This window comes from Pagrus pagrus, assembly GCF_965226575.1.
Source record: "Pagrus pagrus genome assembly, chromosome: 15".
Taxonomy (NCBI): Eukaryota; Metazoa; Chordata; class Actinopteri; order Spariformes; family Sparidae; genus Pagrus; species Pagrus pagrus.
In genome coordinates, this window is record NC_140199.1 from 14,248,534 (window position 1) to 14,274,445 (window position 25,912).

General features: G+C 41.2%; 1 protein-coding gene across 1 annotated transcript in view; it reads right to left on the reverse strand.

Moving 5' to 3' along the window:
- stk32c (serine/threonine kinase 32C) overlaps positions 1–25,912 on the reverse strand; it is a 76,088-nt gene that overhangs the window by 9,526 nt on the left and 40,650 nt on the right. Inside the window, exons 3-8 of the mRNA XM_084375873.1 lie at positions 18,632–18,783; positions 8,967–9,140; positions 4,369–4,406; positions 3,411–3,500; positions 2,757–2,860; positions 2,514–2,630 (exon numbers count right to left, since the gene is read on the reverse strand). Coding sequence (XP_084231999.1) covers positions 2,514–2,630; positions 2,757–2,860; positions 3,411–3,500; positions 4,369–4,406; positions 8,967–9,140; positions 18,632–18,783 — 675 coding nt within the window. The remainder of the gene's footprint in view (positions 1–2,513; positions 2,631–2,756; positions 2,861–3,410; positions 3,501–4,368; positions 4,407–8,966; positions 9,141–18,631; positions 18,784–25,912) is intronic.

The window sequence follows — 25,912 nt, forward strand, 5'->3', positions numbered from 1 at the left end:
TGACATCCCTTTTCCATTTAGCAGTTAGAAATCCTCTTCCTCCTCTCTATGTCACCACACGAACATGCAGCGGTAAATATATAAATGGATACAGTGGGCAGGGATACCAGAAAATGTATTTTCTCTTTTACTGCATGAGCAGGGGGAGGAGAGACGTGGGCTACTGACCAAACACTCTATAACAGTGATAACTGTTGGCATATACAGCTATTTAACATTTACTCTAATAAAAAATATCACTTAGAGCAACTTTAAGGATGCTGTTGCGGGCTAATGAAACAAAGTAAACACAATAAAGGCCTGTCCCGTTGCAAAATTGCAAAATTTGTAGCCTTACAAAACTTTGCATGCTCCTCACCTAGCTAGCTAACTACCTAGCCAGTGTTAGCAGTGTTAGCTTGCTCCCGCTGACTAGCTTTTCTGTCTTTTTGACGTTCACAGAGTTGTGTGCCTCTCTCCGAGAAACATCTTCAGGATAGAAACTCTAACAAGCTCACAACCTTGGTTATGTCACTAGTTAGCTGGCTAGTTAGGTAGCATGTGCAGCCTTGTTATGCTAAGGCTTTAAAGCTACTGAGGTTTAGTTATTGCTTCTGTCTACTGTGTTTCCAGCAGAAGCTAGCTGGTTGTTCAAAAACCCTGTTAATGTGAAATTTGAATGATGTAAAGCATGATAATGATCTGAGTTTTAATGTATTTAATTAGGCCTTTTCTTTTACAAATTATGGATTAATGTATTTTTTATCTCACTTATTTATTCATGAGTATTAATTCCACAAATGTTTATTTAATATCTGTGTATGTCACCACCACACTTCAGCAGAAACCCAGATTAATTGGAGCCTTTACTGATGAAGTAACCAACAGGGGGCACTGTTAATCAAATCAGCCGCTCATCAGGTTTGAATCAAATTTGTTGCACTGATCAAGACAGATGAACGCCACGCATGAGTGGAGTCACTTCATCCAGGGAGGAAAATAAAACCTGGTACCATACAGTTGTGTTTTTAATGGAATACCATCTGTTTCAGCTCTCTCCTCAGAGAAAACACTGGAAACAATAATGGGATGTGGCTTTTGGTGTCATGTTAACTCTCCTCTTGTGCTTTATTTTCTTCCTTTGGTCACAGGTTGATTCAGTTTTCTCCTGCAGGGCCGGTTAGGTCTGTCTCGGTGGAGTCCAGACATGGTAATCGATCATCAACGGAGCGGAAGAGACCAACGCTCCGTCCAGAGCACTCACTCAGACACACAACACATGCACGCACTCATGCTCACACTTTCACTCTGCCAAAAAATATCCTGCTTAACAATTTGTGGTTTTTCATACTGACTCTAAAATAAAATGACAACAAAAATACCGCCTGAGGGGATGAGATCATTCGTTTCCGGCACAGTTTCCCTTGTTCGGATGAAAACATATTGACACGAAGCAAAATAAAGTAGACTATCATTGTCATATAGAACATGCGTCTGATTCAAGAAAAGTGTTCAGCAGATTTATTTCCATTTGATGCAAATGATCTCATCCAAGAGGACATTTCGAGCCTCAATATGAGGTTAAATTACTGTTAAGATGAATATTATCAGCAACAATACACTGGTAGACACACACACCCACACACACTGTCTCTTCTCTCACCCACTTGCTGTGTTTCTGTGCGTCCATCCCTCAGATTCCCATCTGTCGTTTTTCTTCTCCTTTGCCCTAAGGGTCTCGGCTCATCCTCCCCCCCTCCAGCTCCAATCCCCCTTCAGAACCTGTATCTTCTGTTCCTGTGGCTTCAGTGCTTTTTACCTCAGGATGTACCCCAATATCACCTCTATATCTCTGCTCTCCCTCCCTTGAGTAGACAGTCCAAGCGGAAGGGTCCATTTACTTCAATAAAAATATGATGTAGTGCAATTTGCATCCACATTCATTTGTTCCTATATTATTTCATTTTTTCATTACAGTATGTTCAGGCTTTACCATACGGAGGACTAAAACTGCCAAAAAATAAAAACAAACAAATAAATAAATGTCTCAATGAATAAATGAATATGCCATTTAATGCACCAAAATAATAATCAAAATAAAAGTAGGCATTGATTGGTTTATACAATGTCAAATAAATGGATTTCTGTTAATGTGCCTTATTTTAAATGTCTTTATTTGCATATTTAGTATTATTATTCCATGTTTATGATTCTGCAAAACATTATTATTTTAATGATCTATTTCTTCTTTCCAGATTGATTTGCATATAAATTGTCACAAAATGTATCCAAAGTCCAATGTGATGTCCTTAGATTGATATTTCTTTTTTTCCAACTAACAGTCAAAAATTAGAAGTTATAAAATTTACTATTAAATAAAATTAAGCATATTAAAAAAACTTTCAAAATGACAAGCTGGAACTTGGGGAAGTTAAACTTAAACGATTAATTGTATTAATTGTTTTTCTGAGGTAAATCCAACTATTTCAGTGAACAAGCTCCTAGTACATGATGTCCAATTGTGTCCAGCTCACCTTCCTCAGGAGGGAAACCAGGTCCTTGGGCCAGGCCGAGTTGTACTGGACACTGACCGTACTGAAGAGCTGAATCAGAGACTCCACTGAGTTACTGGCATGGATGTCATAGGGCCTCTGGTGTGAAAACAAGAGGACAAAAAGAGGAAAAATGGAAAGATGAGGAAGAGAAAGAGGTGTGGAGACAGGTTCAGTTTTGCAATCTCATTTCATAAAAACTCCCAACTTCCCATCAGGCCTTACCCATCCACGCAGCACTTCGAATGCTGTCACCCCTAGTGACCACCAGTCTACTTCAAAGGCGTAACCCGTCCCTCCACTTACAAAAGACTGGAAGATCTCTGGGGCTGAAAGCACAAACAGCATCATTTTTGAAGCAGAAAAAGCTTTTCAAACCACCGTCTGTACACGACGCAAAAGAGCAAGTGTTCCTTTGTAAAATGTCAACTGCAATTGTTCATTTTCCCTCAACAAGGCAACAAAATCATAAGAAAAGATGTTTTTTTTTGTGCCTCAGTTTTTCCACAAATAAACGCAGGATAATTTAATTCACACAATGGGCAATCAAACAATCTTATTTAAACACACTAGCTTGTCACATGCTTATAATTAACAAGTCACACCCACATCCAGTTGTTATCTCTATAAAAATGTCAGAAAAAGCTAATTAATTAAGCTGTCTTTTTTAGAGGTACATTTAGGGACAACTCTTTCTTATTAGACCATTCATTTTAAATGCAACACAACTCCATTCTCCCATGCCAAGAATACAACAAGCCTTTTCTTATAATCCTCTTTTTAAGCAATAAGGAGATTTATTTGCACAAAGCAATCAGACATAATGAAACCAGACATGGTTGACAGGATGGATGTGATGCGGCTGCAATGCAAAGTTACCCATGTAGGGCTTGGTTCCAGCTAAGGCTGTAGCTCTCTCCCCATCCTTTATGATTGTTGCTATGTTGAAGTCTGTCAGGTGAGCGTGACCTGAGAAGAAGCAACCACAAAATCCATTAAGCCATCCAAACTTTGGTATTTTTTAATAAGTGCCTCTAAGCACATACAAAGAAAACATTTCAAAGTGAACAAAGAAAACAGAAGCTGACTTTTAAGTGAACTGGATTTTTGTCCTTGTGGTTTTGTGTGAGGCACACATTCCTGACTCCTCTGACCCTGTTACCAGATTGACTCATTAGTAGCTTGCAGGGTCATTTTTGTGTCCTAGTTGTCAAGATTGACTGAGTCTCAATGCTGTCTGTATACTTACTTAAAAAGTTTGGGCTATTATGTGATTCTCATTTTTTATTGACACATTGACAGTTACAAACATAGCTGTACTTACAGGTAGCTGTCAGACCTTAAACTAAAAGGATGTTTTATCTACATGTATATGCAATCTTTCTTTTTCAGGCAATCTCACTGACATAAGAAATTGTTTTCAAAGAAAACCTGATTACAGAGATAAGACAGCACCGGAAGCATCACACATATATCAACAAACATTCCACAATTAAAGGTGTATATATGTTAAGGTATAATTATGGGTTCCTGGTAAAACACTATCTCCATTCAGTTAAAGTTTGAGGTTCCCGCAGATATCTGACAAACATAGAAAAAAGCTGACTGTAATGGCTTGAACTGGAGAATATCTGTGTGCATACAAGAGTGTATCATCTGCATAAAAACAGATGTGAAACCATCACAGATCGCCCGCGTGCCATCAGACAAATACGCAAGAAATCAGGTCTGAGAAAGATATTAGAACGTTAATTTTTTATTCCTAACCCGGCTAAAGTATTATTTAACCCACATCTGCTGCACACAAACAGTTAAAGCAAACAGTTAACACCCTTACCTTGTTCATCCAGCAGGATATTGTCTGGCTTGACATCTCTGAAGGACACAATGACAGACACACATATCAAAAAAGATTAGTCACTCAAATAACAATTATACAGAAAAGCAACCTAATTTAAGTCCTAGACATTGCTAACATTGGCCAGGTTTTATATCCAAATGTAGTGCAAATTCGAAACAAAGCTAAAATCCCTTTTACTCAGAGTGCCAAAACGAAGGCTCACCTCTACACCTTTGGTTTTTTTTCACAGACGTGAGGGTCGTGACATGTAAAACACAACAGCAACAACACAACAGCACACACACGTCGATTTGCCCCTGTTACGGCTCTGATACTACCACCACCAATTTCCATTACGTTTTTATGCCTCAGTTCTGATACTTTTGTTGAAAAAAGGTGGATGGAAACACACTATTCAAATTGTTGTTGTTAGTAGAAGAGTTTCAGATTCAGGGTATTTGCTAAATGCCTAATTTGCTCCATTAATTCCAAGTTAAATCACAAACACATAATTTAACAGTGCCTCGAGTTGTGTAGTTTGTCGTCAGGTGGGAATGACTTAGATTAGATGTGTACAGTATGTGTAGATGTGAAAGTCTGTAGGAGGTAGCGATGCAGTTTGATGATGAAAGTGTGAATTACATGTTAGTGCAACATATTGAGTGTGTGTATGTGTGTGCGTGCAATGAGAGGAGAAGAGGCTGCCAGAGCACATGAGAATACAACCGTCAGCGATCCCCCTGGAGGCTCTCGCAGGTTTGTCTGCACATGCTTATTACACTGGGCACCTTACAGTCAGTTACACACTCGTACCCGTGCACACACACATCTCGACATTTCCTCCAAGTCCTCCACAGGCAATTAACAGAGCGCACACAGCTTATTTAATTATGCCGCACGTCACGCTGGTGTGGAGAATACACTCGGTCCACAGAGAGCGTCTACGCTTCCCATAGGATGCATTTGTTCATCGCGGCTATGCAACGAGAAGCTGATGCTAAAATCATCTGCCAAAACTCTTGGAGGGGAGTGGTGGAGGCGGTGGTGGGGGGTTACGGATCCAGCAGTACAAGGCTGCAGGGAAATACATACATGTTCACAGGAGGAATCGTAACATGACTGCCAGCTGCAGCACCGTGCCTTTTTGATTGATGTAAAAAAATCACTTAATGTTGAATTCATTCTGCAACAAGCACAGAAACACCATTCCAACATGAAGCGGCATGTAAAGTGACTTCTTATTTTGCACAGGAACAAATCAGCTGTGTGAGGTGATCTAACAGCTTGCCATTTTAACGCGTTGAGTGAATGATGAAGACAAATGAAGCAACCTGAGGGTCTCTGCAGAGAGGAAACCGAAGAGAAGAGAAAAAAGGACTTTTACTTCCCTTCTTCTCATAGGACCAAATTTACCTCCTTGGGCATGGTGGCAGCTGACTGTTGCTAGGAGACCGGAGACCCTGCTTTCTTCAGTTGGTGCAACAAAATAATTGTATAGTATTCTCCTGTCAAAAACTTACAGGGTGGAACAAAATTGTAGAGCTGGGGACGGCCATGGATACCCAGGGATTGGATTACGGCTCTGAATGCAGACACAATTGTGTCAAAGGCAGAACGGATGATGTCAAGGAGAGGATGAAAAAACAGCATCGATAAGCAGCGTCTGTCACCTACTTCTAATGACAGTCCTGAATGTACATCATTGACGTCTGTGCCAAGTAGACAAGCAAAAAAAAAAAAAAAAGACACTGGCTTCCTGTCGTGTAGTGAAACGTGTTGAGAGCTACTGACTCGCTGATGTCGCGTAGCATCACACATGCTCATGATGTTATATAATACACATTTATGAAAATTATGATATGATACGTAATTTGTTTAGTAATACATGTAACTAACTGTCTTCTGGCTTCAGCTTTTACATTTACACACAGCTTTGAAGGTGACATCGATCTTCTCCAGTACATACTCCGGATATTACTGTAGTGCACATCATCATCATCATCATCATCACCACACCAATCTACAAACTGAAGTGTTGGGCTTTAGTGGCATCTAGTGGTGAGGTTGCAGAATGCAACCAACAGGACACCCCTCGCTTCACCCTCACCTACAGTTGCAGCTAAAAATGCAGAAAAAAGTGTAAGGTCTTCTCGAGAGCCAGCATTTGGTTTGTCTTCTCTGAGCTACTGTAGAAACATGGGGTGCAACATGGCCGACTCCATGGAGCGCTGCCTTTACCTACCCCCAGTCACTATATCCACATTACTGATGATTTATTTATCAAAAATCTTATTACGTTAATATTTTGTGAACATTGTGATATTTGATTTTTGTCACCTACAACTAGCAATTATGAAGTGCTTTTGAGGAGATTTAAAATATCGAGATATATACTGTGTAAAGCCATTAAGCCTCCATTTAGCCTAAAAATATCAAAAATATGAGTAAGTAAGTATCATTCTAGTTGAATATTTGTTTTTGTTCTGTAAAACGCTTGGATTTAGCCTACACATTTGCAGGTAAGGGGCTACATGAGTTAGTTTTGTTACTGTCACTGTCCTAAATGTGGAAATAAATAACAAGACACAGGTATGCTTCATTTACCACAGACGTGCACGATTGCACAACTAGAAATACACAAACACACACTCATACACACACAGACATCATCCTGTTGTTTGAAGGAAGAAATGTAGCCCCAATGAGGTTTGAACAAGGTTCAAACAGTTTTTCAGCCATCTGTGGTACTAAATCTGCAGTCTGCAGGGATCCAGTTCTTCCACTTACTGGGCTGCACACAGACATACTGCTGTGCTCAGCACATTTGGACAAAAAGCTGCGGACAGCGAGTACACCCTAGTTGAAGATGATGGATAGTAACAATTATGGGAACACACATAAGGGCTATCTTTATATATGTAAATTAACGTACAGTAAATAGAAACAGGGATGTCCAAATGCAGAGATAAACTGATACCTTCAGCCTACACCACGACTCAATGAGAAAACTGAAGATATGAAAAAAGGCTGAAGACAGTGTGCCTACATAAGGCTCCATTTGCTTGTGTGATGTGTTTTATAATATTTAGTTATCTCTACTTTTATGTTTCATTATGTTACATCTTAATCACTCTCACAACAGAATTTGAATCTCTAAATAGAGGATAACGACCACATTTTTCCTTGTGCGCTGATCTTGAGCGTATGGATACAACAGCAGGATTAAAAGAAGAAAAACAGAGGCCATACTTCCCAAAATAAAACATGACTAACCCTTTATACTACCCTTTCTAGGGAGCTGTAGGGCACCATGCACTCTTCTGGAAGGGTAATTTAGTGTCATGTGACAGGATGTGCTCCCAGCCAGTAAGGTCAAAATGAGAGCAGGCAAGATTAGTCAACAGCACATGATGAAGGTGGCTGTAAATAAACATATAAATATACATATATATATATCTATACTGATACGCTTAAGTCATGTTTACAGCCTAAAGAACTGCATATAAAGCTGGTTAGAAAGGCACTGTGACTTTGTGGTTCTGATAAACTAAAAGTGCTTACACGAAGGAAAAGATTACCGCAGTATTCCCTCTGGAACAGAGAGGAGATAACGCACTTGAACAAGTCATGCTGTTAAAACCCCCCCAAAACATTTGATTTTTACTCAAATTCATGTTTGTGTTTGAATTTCAGTCTGAAGAGTAAAACAGATCACATCAAATTACTTACGTGCATTGCCAATAATATTGCTGCAAGCTGGAGAACACAATGAGCGAAGCCTCACGAATACTAAAAGTCATCGACACAACCTTGAGTTGATCTAGTTCTCTCAATGCAGGAGAAATTCTCGGCTTTGTAATGAAATAAAGTATAATGATGTTCATGATTGAATCAAAACCCAGAAAATAAGACATCTGGTACCACAGTGTCATTGTATTTAATGTTCAAGTCATTTTTTTTCAGTGTAAAAGTTGAACGCCGGGGACCTAAAGGAATCAATACTACTATGACTTCTGTCTACAAAACAGACCAATGAGCCATAATCTAAAAAAAGACTTGATGGCTTTCATTCAAGATAAAAACTCAAAGCTGAATTAATCAATATTTTTTGTTTAACATTGAAGCAAATAACTGTACGTGATGTAAGAAGTTGCTCAAAGTAATTTATTGACAGAGGAATATCAGCTGACTATGGCTGTCTGCTTGACCTTTTAGCGTTTGTTTTCTAGACGCAGCCTTTTTGGACCAAAACCGAAACCACCAAAATGGTTCCTTCACAGTGCCGAAGAGCAGACTTTTTTTAAATTAGCTACTAGCTGATTAAGACATGTCTGCATTAAAATGTCTAAAAATGACTAGGCCTTTGTAATATATACTTATACTTTCTTCTACATATTTGACAAATACAAAATAATGGCCTTCAGGTCAAGCTGAAGACTAAAACAGTTTTAAAGCAAATAAATCCTTTCACATGTCTGTGTTAAGTTTCAGAAAAAAGATTTTTTTCTCTCAAGGTTCTTTTTGGTGTCAACAAGAGAGTCTGTGAAAGCTGTTGCAGACCTTGAAGTGAAGAAATAACAAAGATCACTGTGTACCTATGGATGATGTGCTGGCTCTGCAGGTAGTCAAGTGCCAGGGTCATCTCACAGAGGTAGAGTTTGACAGCGTCCTCGCTGAACTGGACACTCTGCTGCAGGTGGTAGCGCAGATCTCCCCCCAGCAGGAGGTCCACCACCATGAACATGTCTTCCTCATCCTGGAACGAGTACCTGTCACCAGGGAGAGGACACAGCGCTCACTCACTGTCCAGCATGGAGAGAAAACACATGCTGTGCAAACAGAGCACACAAACAACAAACACACAAAATATAGGGGCTTGTATTCTCTAGCATGCATCACACAATACATGTGCAAAGCCAACACGGTAAACATCCACAGACAGACATGCATGTTTATGTAAACCCACACATGGACTGTCACCGTGGGAGGCCATATCTGTGTGCAACCACAAGAAAACATGCTCCATTAAGGCATCTGTCCCTGTCTTGTACCTATTCAAATACCTTTAAATAAGCAACTTGTATTCCCATTGCACATTTCTGTAAGTCAATGTATGCTTGAGGCAGGCTGTGAAATTGAACTTTGGACAGTAATAGATTAACACCCATCATTATCCTAATAACATACCACTTATTTGAAGGAATTCAAAAGGAGACAAAGTCGTTGTCAAATTAGAGCTTGAAGACAGCCCATCTCTGCTTGATGTGACTTAATTGAAGGCTGCTCCGTGGTCCACTAAACATTTTTGCCAATCAGGCTTACTAATCATGCACATCAAATTAAAACACAGCCTCTCAGTGATCTGGGTGGGGATTTGTAGCACTCCACTCCACAATTTCTGCCCCAGACACAGAACAAAACATTAAGCCACACGGGTGAGCAAACTGTTTTTGTGCAACAGAATCTAATTTCTCATCTAAAAAAAAACGTGCAGAATAATATCTAAATAGGCCCCCAATGTAAATTTGCAGTGAGGGAGGGAAAACAAACTGAGCCTTAGTGATTTCTTCGTTCAAACTCGGTTTAATGTGGTTGCAACTGAGCCAATTCTTTATTTTCCCATTAAAGTTCTGATACTGTGGCAGTATTACTTCTTTTTATAGCTGCAGGGTCCCTCCGTATCTTCAACCTGAACACTCGGGGGAACATTCTGATTGGTCCTATTCAGGTGCAATTTCCTGCCTCTATATGTGAGAAATGGGGCCTGTGTTGGCTGCAGAGCGAAAAATCATTCCATCTCATCCACAGATCGGTGGTTCTGCCACAGAAGAAAAAAGAGCCCATTTGCAGGACTGTTGGGTCTTTTTCTTCTCCTAAAACACAGCGCTGATTAATTGACATGGCCTAAACTTTCATGTGATAGATAGATAGTGGTCAGAAAGCACATCCCACTGACTCACTGAACGCAAAAATAACTGGAATTGGAAAGATTTATGGACCTATTAAATAATTGCCAACTTTTCTGACAATGGATGACTCGCTTTGACTAAGTATTTAAGACAAAAATGGTCAAAACTCTTCCAGCTTCTTAAATGGGAATATTTTTTGGTGTCTTTACTCTTCTATGACTGCACGTTGAATATCTTTGGGCTGTGGACAAAACAAGACATTTGAGGACATCATCTTGGGCTTTTGGAAACAGAGATTGACATTTTATAGACCAAATAACTAAATGATTAATCGAGATGATAAAAATACGGCAGATTATGAGCCTTACTAAACAACTTTTTTGCTTAACTTATCATTCTGAAGTAAATAATAATTGCACAGTCTAATGACCGTAGACAAATGACACCATCTGCCTAGAGATTGTTTCCCCATAAACCTCGCTTTCACTATGCTATTCCATCTGCCACTGGACTAGATTTTTTCCAGAAAAATCAAGGTTGAATTACAGCAAAAAGGAGGCGAGTTTGTCATTGTGTCACCAAAACATGGCCGTGGCTACCTTGAGGTAACCGTGGAATAACTGTGAAAACTCTCCTCGCCGATGGAAGAGGCAACGAAGGCGAAGAAGGAGAGTGATTGAAACCAAGGTAAAACAAGACTGAATGGACAGGTGTTCACTCAATGGAGAGGTATTGTATTCACTTTGGATGGAAGTCAGGCTGTTAGCAGTAGCAATGTAGCCAACGCTGTCTTTGATACAGCTGTGCCAACAATAATACCACAGGGAAACGCTCGGAGGAAGGAAAGATGAAAAGTTGCCTATATCAGTTTAATTGTCAGAAACAGAACAAACTTCATTTTAAACAATGACAAGTTTGCACAAAGACTCAGCTTTGTATTACATCAAAAGGTTTTTTGAACAAGACTCCCACATTTCCTCTGTAGACACCGTGCCACCGCTGCAGCACGACAGCCCTGTACTGTAGAATGCACTCAATATGAAATGACAGTCGAGCCACCTACATCAGACACACTAAACCAACCTGCCCTGACCCTTCAAAGATCAGCCTCACTATTAAAACACAGCGCAGCCTCACAGCAGATGGCCTGCCCCAGGATGTTGTTTGCCGTTGGCAGGGATTCCTCACTGTCACCTTTTTATCACCTCATTGTCACAGTCTGATTCCCAGTATCCAGTTGACAGATGAGCTTCCTCTGAGGCGGCACTCGCTATCTCACTGTTCCACAAAACAGTCTTCCCAGTCCACCGCTAAAATATCTGGGCTCCTGAGAGAGAGACTGCAGTGGCTCGGTCTGGTTGTCACTTCCTTCCCCGCTTTCACTGAGGTGACAAGGAGATGTCAGATATAGGCCGACAAATGGAGCATATGAAAGTGCTAGTGCTGACAGGCCTTGTCACCTTTAAGACTCTCGCCAAGGATGGGACAGAGAAGGAACACTAAAATTTCATTCCCCGTTTTTTGGGAACACTTTGCTCCAAATAAACACAATGTAATGTCCATTTCTGACAATCTTTAACAAGTAAAGGACTCCTCCACTGTCTGAGAATGGAGAGGAATACTGGTTAAACAATAAGGCAAAGGGAAGTGGCGAGTACAGTATTGGAAAATTCACTTGTTTTCAGAGATACCCATCGATCCCTTTATCTGATTTCTGGCATTTATTCAGGTCTTGGTCATGATGGCAGCAGGTTAGACGGGTCAGAATACAGATTGTCATAAGAACAAATGTACAAAAGTCCTGCAAACATTGGTGTCCACGTCAATCATGGAAAAAGGTAGCACTTGACTAGATATGTGGATTTGAAAAGGTATAAAAGGTCTGAGCACCTCTTTCAAGCTCCCTTTTTCCCATCTTCACACAACTACTTCCATCACTTTTCATGTCAACACCATGAATACCTTTGATTGGAGAGAGTATGTGCCCTTATCACCATTTGTAGAGGTCATTGCATCTTGTAACTCTCTGACAGCAAGCTTTTCATTTAATCAATAAGAACAGGTATCAACCCTTTCACCTTTTGACATAGTCCAAAGACAGTTCGAGCACACTCTGGCCTCAAGCAAAGTGGTCCAGATTGCCTTGGCCCTGAGCTACTTCCAGCATGTTCAATGAGTTTATAGGCCAGATTAGATTTACAATCTGTCCAGCATGCTCAGGGTCTACCTCTGGGTCTTCTCCCAGGTGAACATGCCCACGGAGGTGTCAAGAAAGAATCCAAACCAGACAGCAGAACCACCTCAACTGGCTCCTTTTAATACGAGGAAACATTTCCACTCCAAGGTCTACCCAGAGGACCTTAATCTTGCCCTTTAGGGTAGGAACGAATCATTTCAGATGCTGGTATTCAAGGGCTTGTCTACTTTAAGGGGAAAGTATATGTTGAGGGTAGATGAAGAGAGATGAAATATAACAGGTTGTGATTCAAGGTGGTGGTTTTGTCAGCATATGGCAGAGACAATGAAGACAAATGTATAAACATTTGCATTTCCATCAGTCATTTGAGTCCGCATCAGTCATGCAAAAATAAATCATCACATTGCTATTTCTGTAGCTTGTCGGATCTAAAATCTAGCTCAATATCCCCTGAAGACTTACAGTATTGAATGTAGAGCGTGTGAGGAGAACTCGAGCTTGCTAAACTTAGCGAGTGCTCAGTGTCAAACATCATTCTAACTGCTTGTTGGTTTCAAGGCTGCAACTCGAGATGCTGCCATGACCTGAGTTGACTTAAATAATAAATAAACTGGTGTAGGACGCTGTAGTTATGATACTGACTGGTGTCCATGGATAAAAAACAGAATTACCTATTATCTTGCCTTAAACCTGCATTGACTGATTGATTGATATTCGGTATCATTGCTTCATAAAGTTGATATGGATAATGTTTTAGCAATCAGTTGGCTATTTACACTTTCGGCAGATATAAAGCTTTTCCATCCACCTGAATGTAAGTCCAATATTCATGCACCTTTCGCTTTAATGTTCATTTCCACCTACTCTGAAGGAAAATATCTGGCTATCAACCTTCGAAATGCTCGATGTTCACCAGCTAATGGCTAACTTTTGTCTGTTTTATGGTGCTGGGTAGGTAGCTTACAGTGGGTTTATCAGAACTATTTTTTTGAAACACTGCTGATAAGAGCAATTGAGACTGAGCCAAAAAGTAAAGTGGTGTGCCATAAAAGCAAAACAGTGAGCTGAAAGAATCTTTTATGCTTTTACAGCTCTGTAGAGCTGAGAACTGCTGGGTTGAGTGATTTTTTTCTGTGGGTTTGTCATTATGAGCTATACTTTTCACATCACACAGTCATTTCATCTATAGTCAATTTTGAAATATTGATCAGTGCAGCCTCAACTACTTTATATCTATGGTATATAGCTTCACATACTGGGGCACAGTAATGGGTCAAAATATTTTTTTAACACTAATCTCATTTTATCAGCTCTCTGCTGCTCATCATACTTAAAAACGAGCACACTTTATTGGGTGGTGCTTTACAATGAGCACAGAGGAGTGGCGGGTCAAATCCTTCAGTGTGAGTGAATGCCTGGCAGTAATCTGGGGTCTGGGGAGAACTGTTACTGTCCAAAATCAGGAGGAGGCCATGTGGAAAGGCCAGGACAGGACTGGGCTGCAACAGTCACAGCGACTAAGAGAGGAAGGTTAGCCGGCTGGAAGGAGTACAAGGAACAGGCTGAAATAATCAGGCCACAATGACAAATGAGCCCTGGGAGGCAGGGAAGAGGGAGGGAAATAGAGGGACAGCGGAAGAGGAGAGTAGTTTTGAGGAAAAAAGCGAGAGAGGAACAAGAGTTTGTGATTGTGTTGGCTCGAGTTGCTCTGCAAAGTTTCAATGGCCTACATAAAAGTTGATGATAGAGATGTGCAGGCTGAACTGGTTGCAGGACTCAATCACAAGACACCCACATGCCCCTCTGAGGATTCCCGCAAGAATGGTGCAAATGAACGCTGCCTCTCCTCTCAGGTGCCTTCAACCAGTTGCCCTAAGACACAACACCTCCACTGGCCTGCTTTCACAAGGTGCACTTTGCATGTCCTACAAAAAGTTCTTCTTTAAAAGTAGTGTGTGGCGCAGTTTCAGTAAAAGTATTTTCTCTTTCAACGCTGCAATTCCAGGGCACCATAATCTGTGGCTTCATAATGGTATATTGGAGAAACTGTCTCCTGTGCTTTTTGGAAATGATCCCATATTTTGCTTCTTATGAGGATGATTTAAGGCTAAGCCCCCTCACAGGGCTTGTTATAACTGCTGACTGGGGGTGTAGAGTCTAATTTGTTCCACAGTCTCCAAAGGCCTTGTTCCATCCAGACCTTAAATCAATATTCTTAATGGATGCTGGACAAGGCACATCTATCCTCACCACTCTTCTTGCGCACTCTCTGACTCTGATGAAGGCATGGACAGTAAGAGGGAAGCACCACATGCCGCTCTTCCAGATGACTCACCCCTCCTTTGATTTTGAAACATTTAAAATCCTTAAGATGATCCCAAGGGACTGTGTTTAAAGCTGTAACTTTTTGACAACAGTTGCTGCGACAACCCTTGCTCCCCTCGCTGCTCTGCGACTCTGTTTTCAACAGCTCTGAGGCAGCATCCATTTGGTCATGATTCACTGCTGCGTCTCTGGTCATTGAGGGACAACGGGTGATGCTGTTTGAGAGTTATCTGTTGTGATGTAACGCTTATGGCGAAACCTTGCTTTTATAATGAAGCACAATACTCCATACACCAAGGGATCAAATTCATTGCTACACCCTAAAGCTGGTTCTTTGAGGCAGGGTTAGGTGACCCTTGCACATTTCATACACATCCAAGTGTCTGAAGTCAGCGTCTTCTCATGTGTCACAAATCCTTACAAGGATTTGTGTGGATTTGGTGTGTGCAGCAGATGATAGTTAATTTTTCCTCCTCCAAGGTAATCCATTCAGTGTACCCTCGACTCCTACACATCATATCTATGCAGCGAGGGAATGGTCGCAGCAATTATTGTGGGCTGCAAAACTTGACATCCGCCCAGCTTAAGGCAGCCTTTGCCGAGCTGATGGGATTCAGTGTGGGCTTTCACAAGGTTGCGTCCTAATGAATTTCCTCTGAAGCTACGGACGGAGCTGCTCAAAAGCATAGCAGAAATCAGGATGTCTCAATGAAAGCAAAACCCGGCTTTGAGACGGAGAGTGTGTCTGTAGGTGTAGGTAAGAGCTGAGGAAAACCTTACAAATCCTCTTAGTGTGCGCATCTTTTTTTGACAAAACAAATCAATGCCAAATACTTTCTTTGCGCTGTCTTGAGCACCCCTCCTCGCTTCTTGATGCCCCCCCTCCCTCTCTGTGATTGTAGGAATCATCGCTTCCTCTGACAGCTGTCTGGTGTGTTTCCCGCATTCTCTGTAACTCTGGCTGTCTCTCTTTGGCTCCCTCCTGGCACCGTATCAATAAAAACACTCCTATGAAGCTTTATCAAAGCTGGCGTTTCTCGTGACTTGCATCTTTTTTTTGTTTGCTTTTGAAAATAGGCAGTTTCCAAAAACCCCAGCTGGTCCATTGCACATCCATTAATAATGCAACGTAGCGCCGAAACGCCTAGCACCAGAAATCATACCGCTCTGTTTGACAAGTCTATGGATACTGGCGATGGTCTGATCTACAGGGAATTGGTTAAACAGCATACCCACGCAGTGAACCAATTAGGTTCCTAGTTGTTATACAGTAAGGGAGACGATGGGGAGATGAAGCAGTGTTCTCATCAGTCCTATCTCATTACTTGCTTGGCTGAGACGTTGTCTCAAGCAGCAGCTAAATGAAGCAGACAGTTTATGAGATGCATACAGGTGCAACACATAGCAGCGCTGTCATGCACTCACAAAGTGTCTGCGTAAACTGGGGCAGAAATAACAAACTTACCATAGACACAAGCTATAAATTGATTTCCTTTATTTCTCACTGTGTTCTCCTCTCTCCAGCTCAGGGAGGAAAAGCAAAACGTTCCTTGTATTATCCATTTATGTGCACAGAGAAAGTTCAACATAGGCAGCCTTTAGTCTCCGAAGGTGATCTTATTGGCTGTCCTGTAAGACACCATGTAGTTGATGAGGTTGGTATTTTTCAAAAGTTTGCATGATGAGGGTACTAAAAATGGCATTCTGGGGCAAGTTATACTAGATACATATTTTGTCACTCTCTCGGGTGGATTTACATAAGACCAGTCTCTAGAAAACATCAACACAGCTGCCCAAGTTCAGGGTGTGTGTGTGTGTGTGTGCAACATCAACAGACCTGTATAGAAACAGCTGCATCCAGACACTATCACACAGCTGTTTTTATGTGGCACATCCCTCTTGTCACACAATCTGATGGTGACAGTAATAGCCTGATGAGGATGTGGCTTTGCTTTCTGCAACCTGTCACCATGATGCTTTATTTGTTATGCTGATTTGACAGCTTCCCTATGCTTTTCAAGAGGGCCAGCCAAATACAAGCAGGCAAGCTCTGAGCAAGATGAGGGAAGGGGACACTTCAGTTTAGAGAAGCCATTTTAATGCCCTCAACTTCTACAGCAATCATTTTAGAAAAAACACATACCATTTGGGTACCATTGGGGTACACTCAGTATTCATATTATAAAATGCTTAATCGACCATTAATGATATTTCCTAGCGGGGTCCATATACCCTGTGTCATTCAGCACCAAAGACTCATTGACTCTGAGCAATCAGAAAGCCAAGAATGCTGAATAAGGCAACAAAGCTCTGCAGTTTTAGGGCTGTGATACACCAGGCCAACAGCCGGCCATCAGCCAATGTCAGGGCCATCGTGAGCATTTGTGGCCCTAATGTTACAGTGTGCCCAGCACCACTGGTACTTGTTGGCCCTCGTCGGCAGCTTTTTGGCCGATTGAGTATGTAGAATTGCCGGCGTAGCCGGTCAGTGAGAGTAATCCCTAATAACTAAGAGTAGTTGCTGTTGAATTCCTTCAGTGCAGTCACAAAATTCAATTCCTCTCCAGTGTATTGGAGTGGAGGCTAAAATCAACAAAAACTCTCTACTCTCACTTGCTAGTGTAAAATGATCTACCCTCATTGTTATTCTTGCAGAGCTACAGATTCCAGAGATAATGGTCCCAGAAAAGACTATGTGGATTACCCAGGCTAAGACTATTTGCTGAGCATTACATCTTTGTTACAAAGAAAGCTGGCCGAGATCATTTTTTTCTATATGCTCCCAGTGAGATGGACAGGCCCTTTCTGGAGTATCTCTGCGAAGCCGACAAGGAAAGCGGAGAGAGGAGGTGTGAAGTGTGAAACTTCTCATTCCCACATAGCCGCAATGACACAGTTGAGCATTTTTGTCACTAATGGGCAGTTGAAATAGTGCATGATGCAGAGTATGAGAGAGAGAGCAGAGCAGCACATGGGAAACTAGAACACAGAAGGCTCTGGCAGTCATATACTCCTGCAGGGAATTATACTATAAAAAATACACAGGCCTACTACTGTACACTCATTAAAATGCCCTCAGTTTGTTCTAGTGGAGTGGCTCCTCTAGCCGGCAAAAAATACCCTGTAGATTAAACTTAAATCATTCACAACTTGGTGAGGGAATGAGGAGGACATGATTTTGTCTTGGTTCATCTCCTCACTATCTATACAGTAATCAATCCTTCATGGAATGCGTGAATAACAAAATATTCTTGCGGCGATTCCTCTGAAGATAAGCACGTGTGAGATCATTCTGCCAATTACAGAGGAGTAAAGTGCTTTGTGTAATATGCCGTGAATGCCGTGCCAGGTCCCCAATTACATTTAGAAATGTGTCCCGCTCGGAGATGAGCGTTGAATAATGAAAGCAGCCTCCATTCACCCACATATCAGACTCGAGGGAAGAGTAAGGTCATTTCAAACCACAGTAATTATCAAATGTGTGCTTCATGGGCTCAGAGTCAAAATTAATATCCTAAAATATCTCCACAGTGTTAACTGTTTCTTCAGTTAACAGTGTTGAGGAAATTTTGTTTCAAGCCTTAATGAACCCAACAAAACTTTTTTCGGACTAAGTGCCAAATGCAGAAAGTGAAGCGCATGCAACACTAGGAACATAATATTCACAAAAAGTACATCTATTTTAAGGCTGCGACAGATTTTGGAGCGAGCATGCAACTCTCTATTGAGAATCTCTTAAGTAAATACACAAAATGCACAGACAGACAAAGCAGGCGACTGACACAGGCAGTGCAGGACAACATTGAAAGTGTAAAAACAGGATAGTCACCAGAGATTTACTAAAAAAACATGTTCAATTTCCTGTAGGATCTCAAGCTCTCTAAAGACGTTTCGGACCTCATCTCTCTCTATGCACTGCTGTTTGTTCATGTACTTCATGGCATACATCTTCTCGGTGTCCCTCTTTTGCACAATGCATACCTGCAGCACACAAAGGGAGAACAGAGACAAAGAGGAGAGAGGAAGGGAAAGAAATAAAGAAAGACAAAATTAAGCATATTAGTACAATATAAAAATATATTTGCACAGTTTGCATACAAAATCTGCATGTGAATTTCTAGATAACCAACATGCATAAATGACCACACTGATCTAATGACTAAATTGTACTGGCAAAGAGAAAACAATTGCACCACTGTCAAGGTTTTGAAGCCAAGTTTCAGCTCCACAAATGCAGCCACGCTGCTTTGTAAATCAAATATGTTTTCAAAATAGCCAACAGCATCTTTCATCTGTTGATTAAAGTGATGGTGGCGACGGATGCCCTATACCGATGCATAAAGTGCTGACGCGCCAAGCAACTCTAATGAACGTCATTTCCAAACGCAGAAGTTTGTGGCGGAAACCACTTCCAAACAAATCACCTCATTATTTATTCATCGCAAGTTTTGTGGTTTTGTCAGGAAGTGTCTGCGAAAGGTCAGGGGCAGGATGGGACTCCAGGGAGGTCAGAGTTATTACAGTAACATCACTGTGAAACCACGGTCATTAAACAGATCATGTGTCTGCTGCAAATCCTGCCTCGCAGACAAACAAGGAACTGAAGTCTTAAAGTTGCTTGTCTATCGTGACTCATTCTGGGGTTTTCATTGTAACACCTTAAGACAAGACCTAAAAGCCAGATGTCTCAGCAAAGGCATTGTGTTAGGGCCAGTATGAAGAGGAAGAATCACAGCCACAAATATCTCTTGCAGCATTCAATATATATGGCATGGGTGTATTGTATTGTATCCTTTATTAATATGGCTTCACAGCAGTCTCCACAGGGTGGTAAGATCTAATTTGCATGACTGTTTAGAAGGGATGCCACCAACGCTCAACACTGTCAGTGAAAGGCTTAAGTGGGCCAGAGGGAAAACACGCATTTGCAGTAGCTCCAAATGCAACAAGAAGCACAAAAATATTGTTTATCCTTTATTTCTTTAACCTTATTTCCTCAATATTATGTAAGAAAGAACCCTGGTGCTCTTAATTGTGGAAAAGGATTAAGAGAAATCTGGTTAACTCAGCTAGATTTCTAACAGAGACCGCTGATATCTTTTGTCTTGTTGTTATTTAGTACAAGACTGCATGACAAAGACTTGAGACAGAAACAGCATCACTGTGGCAGCAGTGCAGCAGGAAACATCATTACTCATCCTTGTAATACACTTAAAATATGCCAGCCTTGGTCCAAAGCGGTGGTAGGGGTTCGGAGTGGAATCTGATTACCAACCACCTGCATGTAAAAGCACTCTCTGTTTTTCCTTCTTAACTCAATTTCTCCAAGTGTACCTGGTTTTGTGCAACGGGGGCATAGTGAATGTGAAACCTTCATTAAAGACAGGAAATTCACATCATCATTCAATGTCATAGGACTTCAGGAACAAAAACTAAGCAGCTGTTTTAGCCCCTAAAAAGTGTCCCCCAAAGCCCTGAGTGCAGCACTTGACCATCCTGTGAAGCACTAAAAGTTAAACAGCCCCCTGCTATTTCTGTTATAGACAGAAGGTCTAAGCTGGCCTGAGTTGTCCACCAGGCCACAGGTCTCCTCATTACAGTCAGAGCCAGACAGATGGCTGTTTTACACAGCACTCTGGCCCTGATGCACCGCAAAAAAAACACCCATCTCAGCTACTCATTCTCTCATTTGTTTAGTCTTGAAGTGTGACACAAGAGAGACAAAATGCATGGATAAACAGGAATATGGAGATACAGTCTTGAAATGAGTTACTTCCAAGCTGTTGGACATATTCAAATGACCTCTGCATAACAAACAAGTAATAGAGATTAAGAGATCTGAAAGTGCTTTAGAAACAGAGATTCCCCATTACACTGGTGGATTTTTTTCACTTCATTGGGGAAAAAAAGAGTTTTAAGACTGAACAGCAGAGTAAATGAGGTGTTAAAATAGACATTTTGTCTGGTGACAGGAGGAAATCTATTACTGTGTAAAACACCATCTATTTAACTGTGCTCATGGTTTCCCCCTAAAGCACAGAGCTCATCGCAGTGCCAGGTCTGACTCGACTCTCTCCTGTTTCCTCCGTCTGGATCTTCACCAAGCACAGATTCCCCCTGCTTCTGTCACTTTCATTAGCTCATCATCACAGAGATGAAATTCATCAAACCTCTTCCTCTTCCTTCACAACATGTCAGATTATACTGAAGTAGAGAGTTCGTATGAGCTATGCAATGATAACTGTAGATTTTATACTCTAAGGGTGTGTTTGTAAATAGGCAGTCCGAGCGCCAGAGCACATTGGCACAAACTTAGCAAATTGGGAGTGCTGTTGGAAAATACTGTTCTGTTATTCGGAGCACCACACTCTCAGGGCAGCAAAGCGCACTCTTGGCGCCATAAGCAGTCAGTATTTCATGAACAGATGAAATGGCAGCCCGAGCTCAATGTAGCAACTGTGGACTGATGGCTGAATTAATGGAACTGATTCAACACATGAGCAGAAAAGAGTGAGCTGTTTGTCTGTGTAACATTATCTAACTACTGGCTGGTAGCGTGCATTTCTAAAAGTTATTTTCATAGGAATATTGTTACAGTGAATAGCATGATGTTATATACTCCGACACAGTGGATGGCGGTGTGGTTTTTAGCCCGCCGGGAAAACCAACAAAGAAGAGAAGTATTTAACACAGTTGGCTTGACCAGAACTTCCTCTGCAAAGAAATCAAAATCAAGCCCCGAGAAGAGCGGCAGGCCTTGAAGACTGTTTTTCATTGTGGCCAAACTGTGTAATTACACCGTCACGTAATGCACTGCGGCCCAAACGACTTTTTCTGATAAGCTAACATTGTGAAAGACGCATCTGTAAAACGGTGGATAATTGTTTTTGAGCCTCACAACTCCTGCGAAATGACTCGTTTTACTGTCAGAATTTGAGCCATATGGTCCGATGCAATTTGGAAAGTTAAGAAGAGCTGCATGATTAAATTATTTTATCCCCATTCAAGTTAGCCGGGCGCTAAACCAGAAGTTAGCCGACTCGGTCAACCATCACCCACTGACAAAAGCTGCAGCTCATTTCTTGCCAGCAGCAGTGGCATTAACAAGCTAAAATGGCAACCTTTGTGAACAAATTGATCAACTTTAGCTACAGTACAAGCTAATGTAGTCAATCAATAATATGCTGCTAACTAAGCTAGTTATCAGGACATGCTTTTGATTGCATCTTACATTAGCAGATAAACACACTGTTTAATTCATTTCTTATACGTTTGGTCTTGCAGTTGCAAAGCAGTCAAATGATTAACTCATTTCACTTTTATTGGTTTAACTACTGATACAGAGGACTTCCTTTATCCCTATAAAGAAAAGATACAAATCTGGGAGAAAAGCCAAACTTGTATGTTCGACAGTTTTCATTTAAAAATGTCAAATATCAGCAGAAAATATTGCTTATTGCCAGTTTAAATTTTAAAATCCTCCTATTGAATTTCAAGCCTCCCTATCAGTTCAACCATACCGCTTTATAGACTTTTTTTTAGCCCTCAGCATGATAACACACAGCTCCAGGCCCTCCCCTTCTCCATCTCCCTTGCTGAGCTTAACACAGACCCAGTTTCTTTTTGCTCTTAGCCAGGCCAGTCTGTACCATCTGCACTGTGCTAGAAGGTAGTCTAAATAAACTCCTTCAAATCCTGCAAACAGTCATCCGAGTGGTCATCCACACATTTTCACCATTCAGTTCAAGCAATTTACAATGTCTGCATCATCTGGGAAGAAAAAAACAGTCCATTTTTAGAGACACTCAGTGTCTCAGGCCTTAATATTTTCTTTTATTTTTATGGCTCTGTTGGGAGCAAGAGTAGAAACATTTTCTAATAGCGCATGGCAAAAGAAAGTCTCTTAAATACAACCAGCACACCAATCACAAGAGACCGTGTACAGTCATGATGTGTGGGAACTACCTTAAGTGGAAATCTTTTATATGAGGCCTGCGAGTGACAGATGAAAACTAGACCCTTATCTGGAAATGATAGCTGCGCTCGTATTACAGCACTCAGTGGACATCACATTTATTTTCTATTATTGCCACAGAACACAATTTTCTAAGAGATGCGATCCGTTAACTGGAAAGCACTACTGAGGAGAGTGTTTTAAAAAATGGTCCCAGCTCATAACTCCACCACTACGTGAGCGTAATGCAACTTAAAAAAGTGTGGGAAGTGAAATTCACTGCGGTGGATTATCTATTTGAAGCAAGCATCTGGTCTTATCATACTGAGATGATTGGTAGAAAAGAAATCTGAAATTTTATGGTCGGATTTAGCAAATGTTAACGATAATGTAAAGTATATACATGTATGCATGCCCTCATTTAGCTTCCTTGAAGATGTGAGCTTCCTTCTGTCTTATCCTTTGAATTTTTCATGTGGTTTCATTCAAATGCAGGATCTGTAGTGTATTGGCTCTTGAGGCTCAAGCTGCTGGCCCCTTTGTTCGTTTTTGGCTGATGCCCCTCTTGACAAAATACAGCAGGCAGGTAATGTTTTCAGTTTGTGAGTCTCTGTGTGTGTGTCATGGCAAAATGTGTTCCTTGAGACACCTTTGGCAGCCACAGAAGCCATTTTGAGTATTTTGCCCGGTGTTAATATGTCAGCATGAGCATTACAGCTTTGCAGGATGCAGTCACAAAACTTTACAGGTATGTAGCTGAGATCAAAACGAAGGCTGTGTTAAAAAACTAGTGTCGTAAGAACAAGGATGCCAGAACTACGGAGGCAGGAAGTACCAAAGAGGCCATTGGCCCACATTTGTTTCAAGTTGCAGATCACTGTAACCAAGATCCAATGATTCCCGTCCACTCTAGGGCAGATGGTATTGGTTTCACCTTATCAGACTGTCTGTCTGTCTGTCTGTCTGTCTGGGGACAGATTGTCTGAGCACTATATGCACACAACTGTGAAAGAAGCAGTCGGGAAAGTTTCCAGGTGTAGCTAAGATAAATATGAAGCCCTGGTTCGAAGTGGCTGTGTGTGATGCCATCGCAAGATGTTTTCTCGTTATTCCAACTCTTATTGCTGATGTTTGTATAATTACTGTGCAAAAACCTGCCAAGATCCCATTCAACAAGTCATAATCTTTACTGTCAACATTAATTTCTTTTGAAGATTAAGTTGAGACAATAATCACCTTTCTTTTTCGCGGAATAAATGTTATTAATGTAGGTTATTTGTCTGAAAGAGTTTTTAGCTGCAACCAGCAACTCTATAACTCTCTTTGTCAGTCTGTACACAAAAATGTCCCCTCCCTTTCCCTTTACTTTTCATTGCTCCATCTTCTTCTGCTAGTCCACCAGCTCATTGGTCCACAAAAATATATCCCTTCATCAGCTCACAAAGCTGTCCACCCTATAGCAACTGCAACTTTCTATGTGGCAGAAAGTTTTGTGATGTTGTGTGCATGTGAATGCTTAAAAACGTTTGCCTGCGTGTACCAGCTACTGCAAATTCACTATTCCCAGACTTTAATCATTGTAAAGCAGGTTCAAATCTGAGGACAGCAGATCAACAGGTGAATGTTTCAACCCAACCGGATGTTGTCAGACTTGAATCAAGAAACTCATGTTTATTTCGAAAACATTCATGTTTCCTTGATCATGTAATTTTCTGCGTTGACCATATTCTGGGCGATATGAGGCTATTCTTTACAAGTACAAAACACTGCATTGTACACAGCTATTTTTAGATTTTCTTTATTAAACAGTCTAATGCTTGTGGCCGCTGTGAAGACTGTAAAACCCAGAGTTTCTTAACCAGTCAGACATCACACTGTCAGTCATCTCCCAGCAGCCCCGTCTTATGGAATCCTCAGGAGGCGGTCGGCCGAGCGAACTGATGACTTATGAAAAGGATTTATTCATATATTCATTGAGCATATTAGCAATTCAATGCATTAGTTCAGTTTAGTATAGAGCAGAAAAAAGTACCAATTTTCAGGCGAGAGGTGTGAGGCAGAATGTTTTGCAAGATATTTGCATATGAATGGAGACATTTTCACCTAGATTGAAATCAGATGAGATGGAAGATTCCGGCTACCGCTGTGGCGTAGCGGCTCAGGACTGAGGCGCCGACAGAGTGACGGCTTCTGAGACCAATTCCCTCCGAGCAGTAATGGACAATAAAGTGTCCCTAATTAATTCTGTAACATTATCTCCAAAATGCTAATGGTCAGCATGAGCCAATCCACCATTACACTTCTGGCGAGGTTTTCATTGTTAAATTCTAATTTAGGAACACCTGCTATTCAGATTGCCTTTGAATATTTGTCGGAGATAAAGGTCATTTTGTTTTCGAACAGGCGGGGTGGAAGCTAGGGCGGGTTAGCGGATGGTGCCAAGTGTCTCCACTGGATGGATGGCTGAGCATCTGGGTGCAGCGGCTGGCTAATAAATTGGCACATTCACCAGATCAGGCTCTAGGTTTTCTAGCCTCAAGCCAACAAAAGGAACTGGTGGTGCTCAAACTTGGCATCAAATCAAATTCAATGTTTCTTTTGAACATGATATACAGCATTTATGACTAAATAAACAGGAATCAAAAAACCTTTAGCTATCATTTATCAAGAGTTTAACACTCAAGAACTCAATCAAATCTGCTTCATCCAGACTGTGTGGGTCCCTGCCCACTTAAAACTAATAAAAAAAAACTCGTATTGGATATCTCTCATGACATTGAGCGAGGAAGGAAGTCTTCAGATGAAACTGAGGTCTAAGTTTTCATCAGAAATTTTTGTCATTCAATGGTTCACAACCAGCAAAGCAAGTTTGAGCGCAGGATCGTCCTCAAACAGCCAGGTAACTTCACTGTACATATGCCGAAAGCTAGCGAGCAACGGCACACACTGAGGGTGTGGGTGTCTGGAGTCTCTGGTGATCTCTGAGGTTGACCTGAATTCATACTCACAGTTTTCTCTCTACTTTTGCCCCCTCTCACTCTCTGTAACGTTAAGTTAATGAAGGAAAGTACATTTCCCCTCCAGCTTCAGTCACACAATACTCAGCAAATGTCTTTTGTTTTGTTTTGTTGGAGAGAACCCCGGCAGAAGAAATTA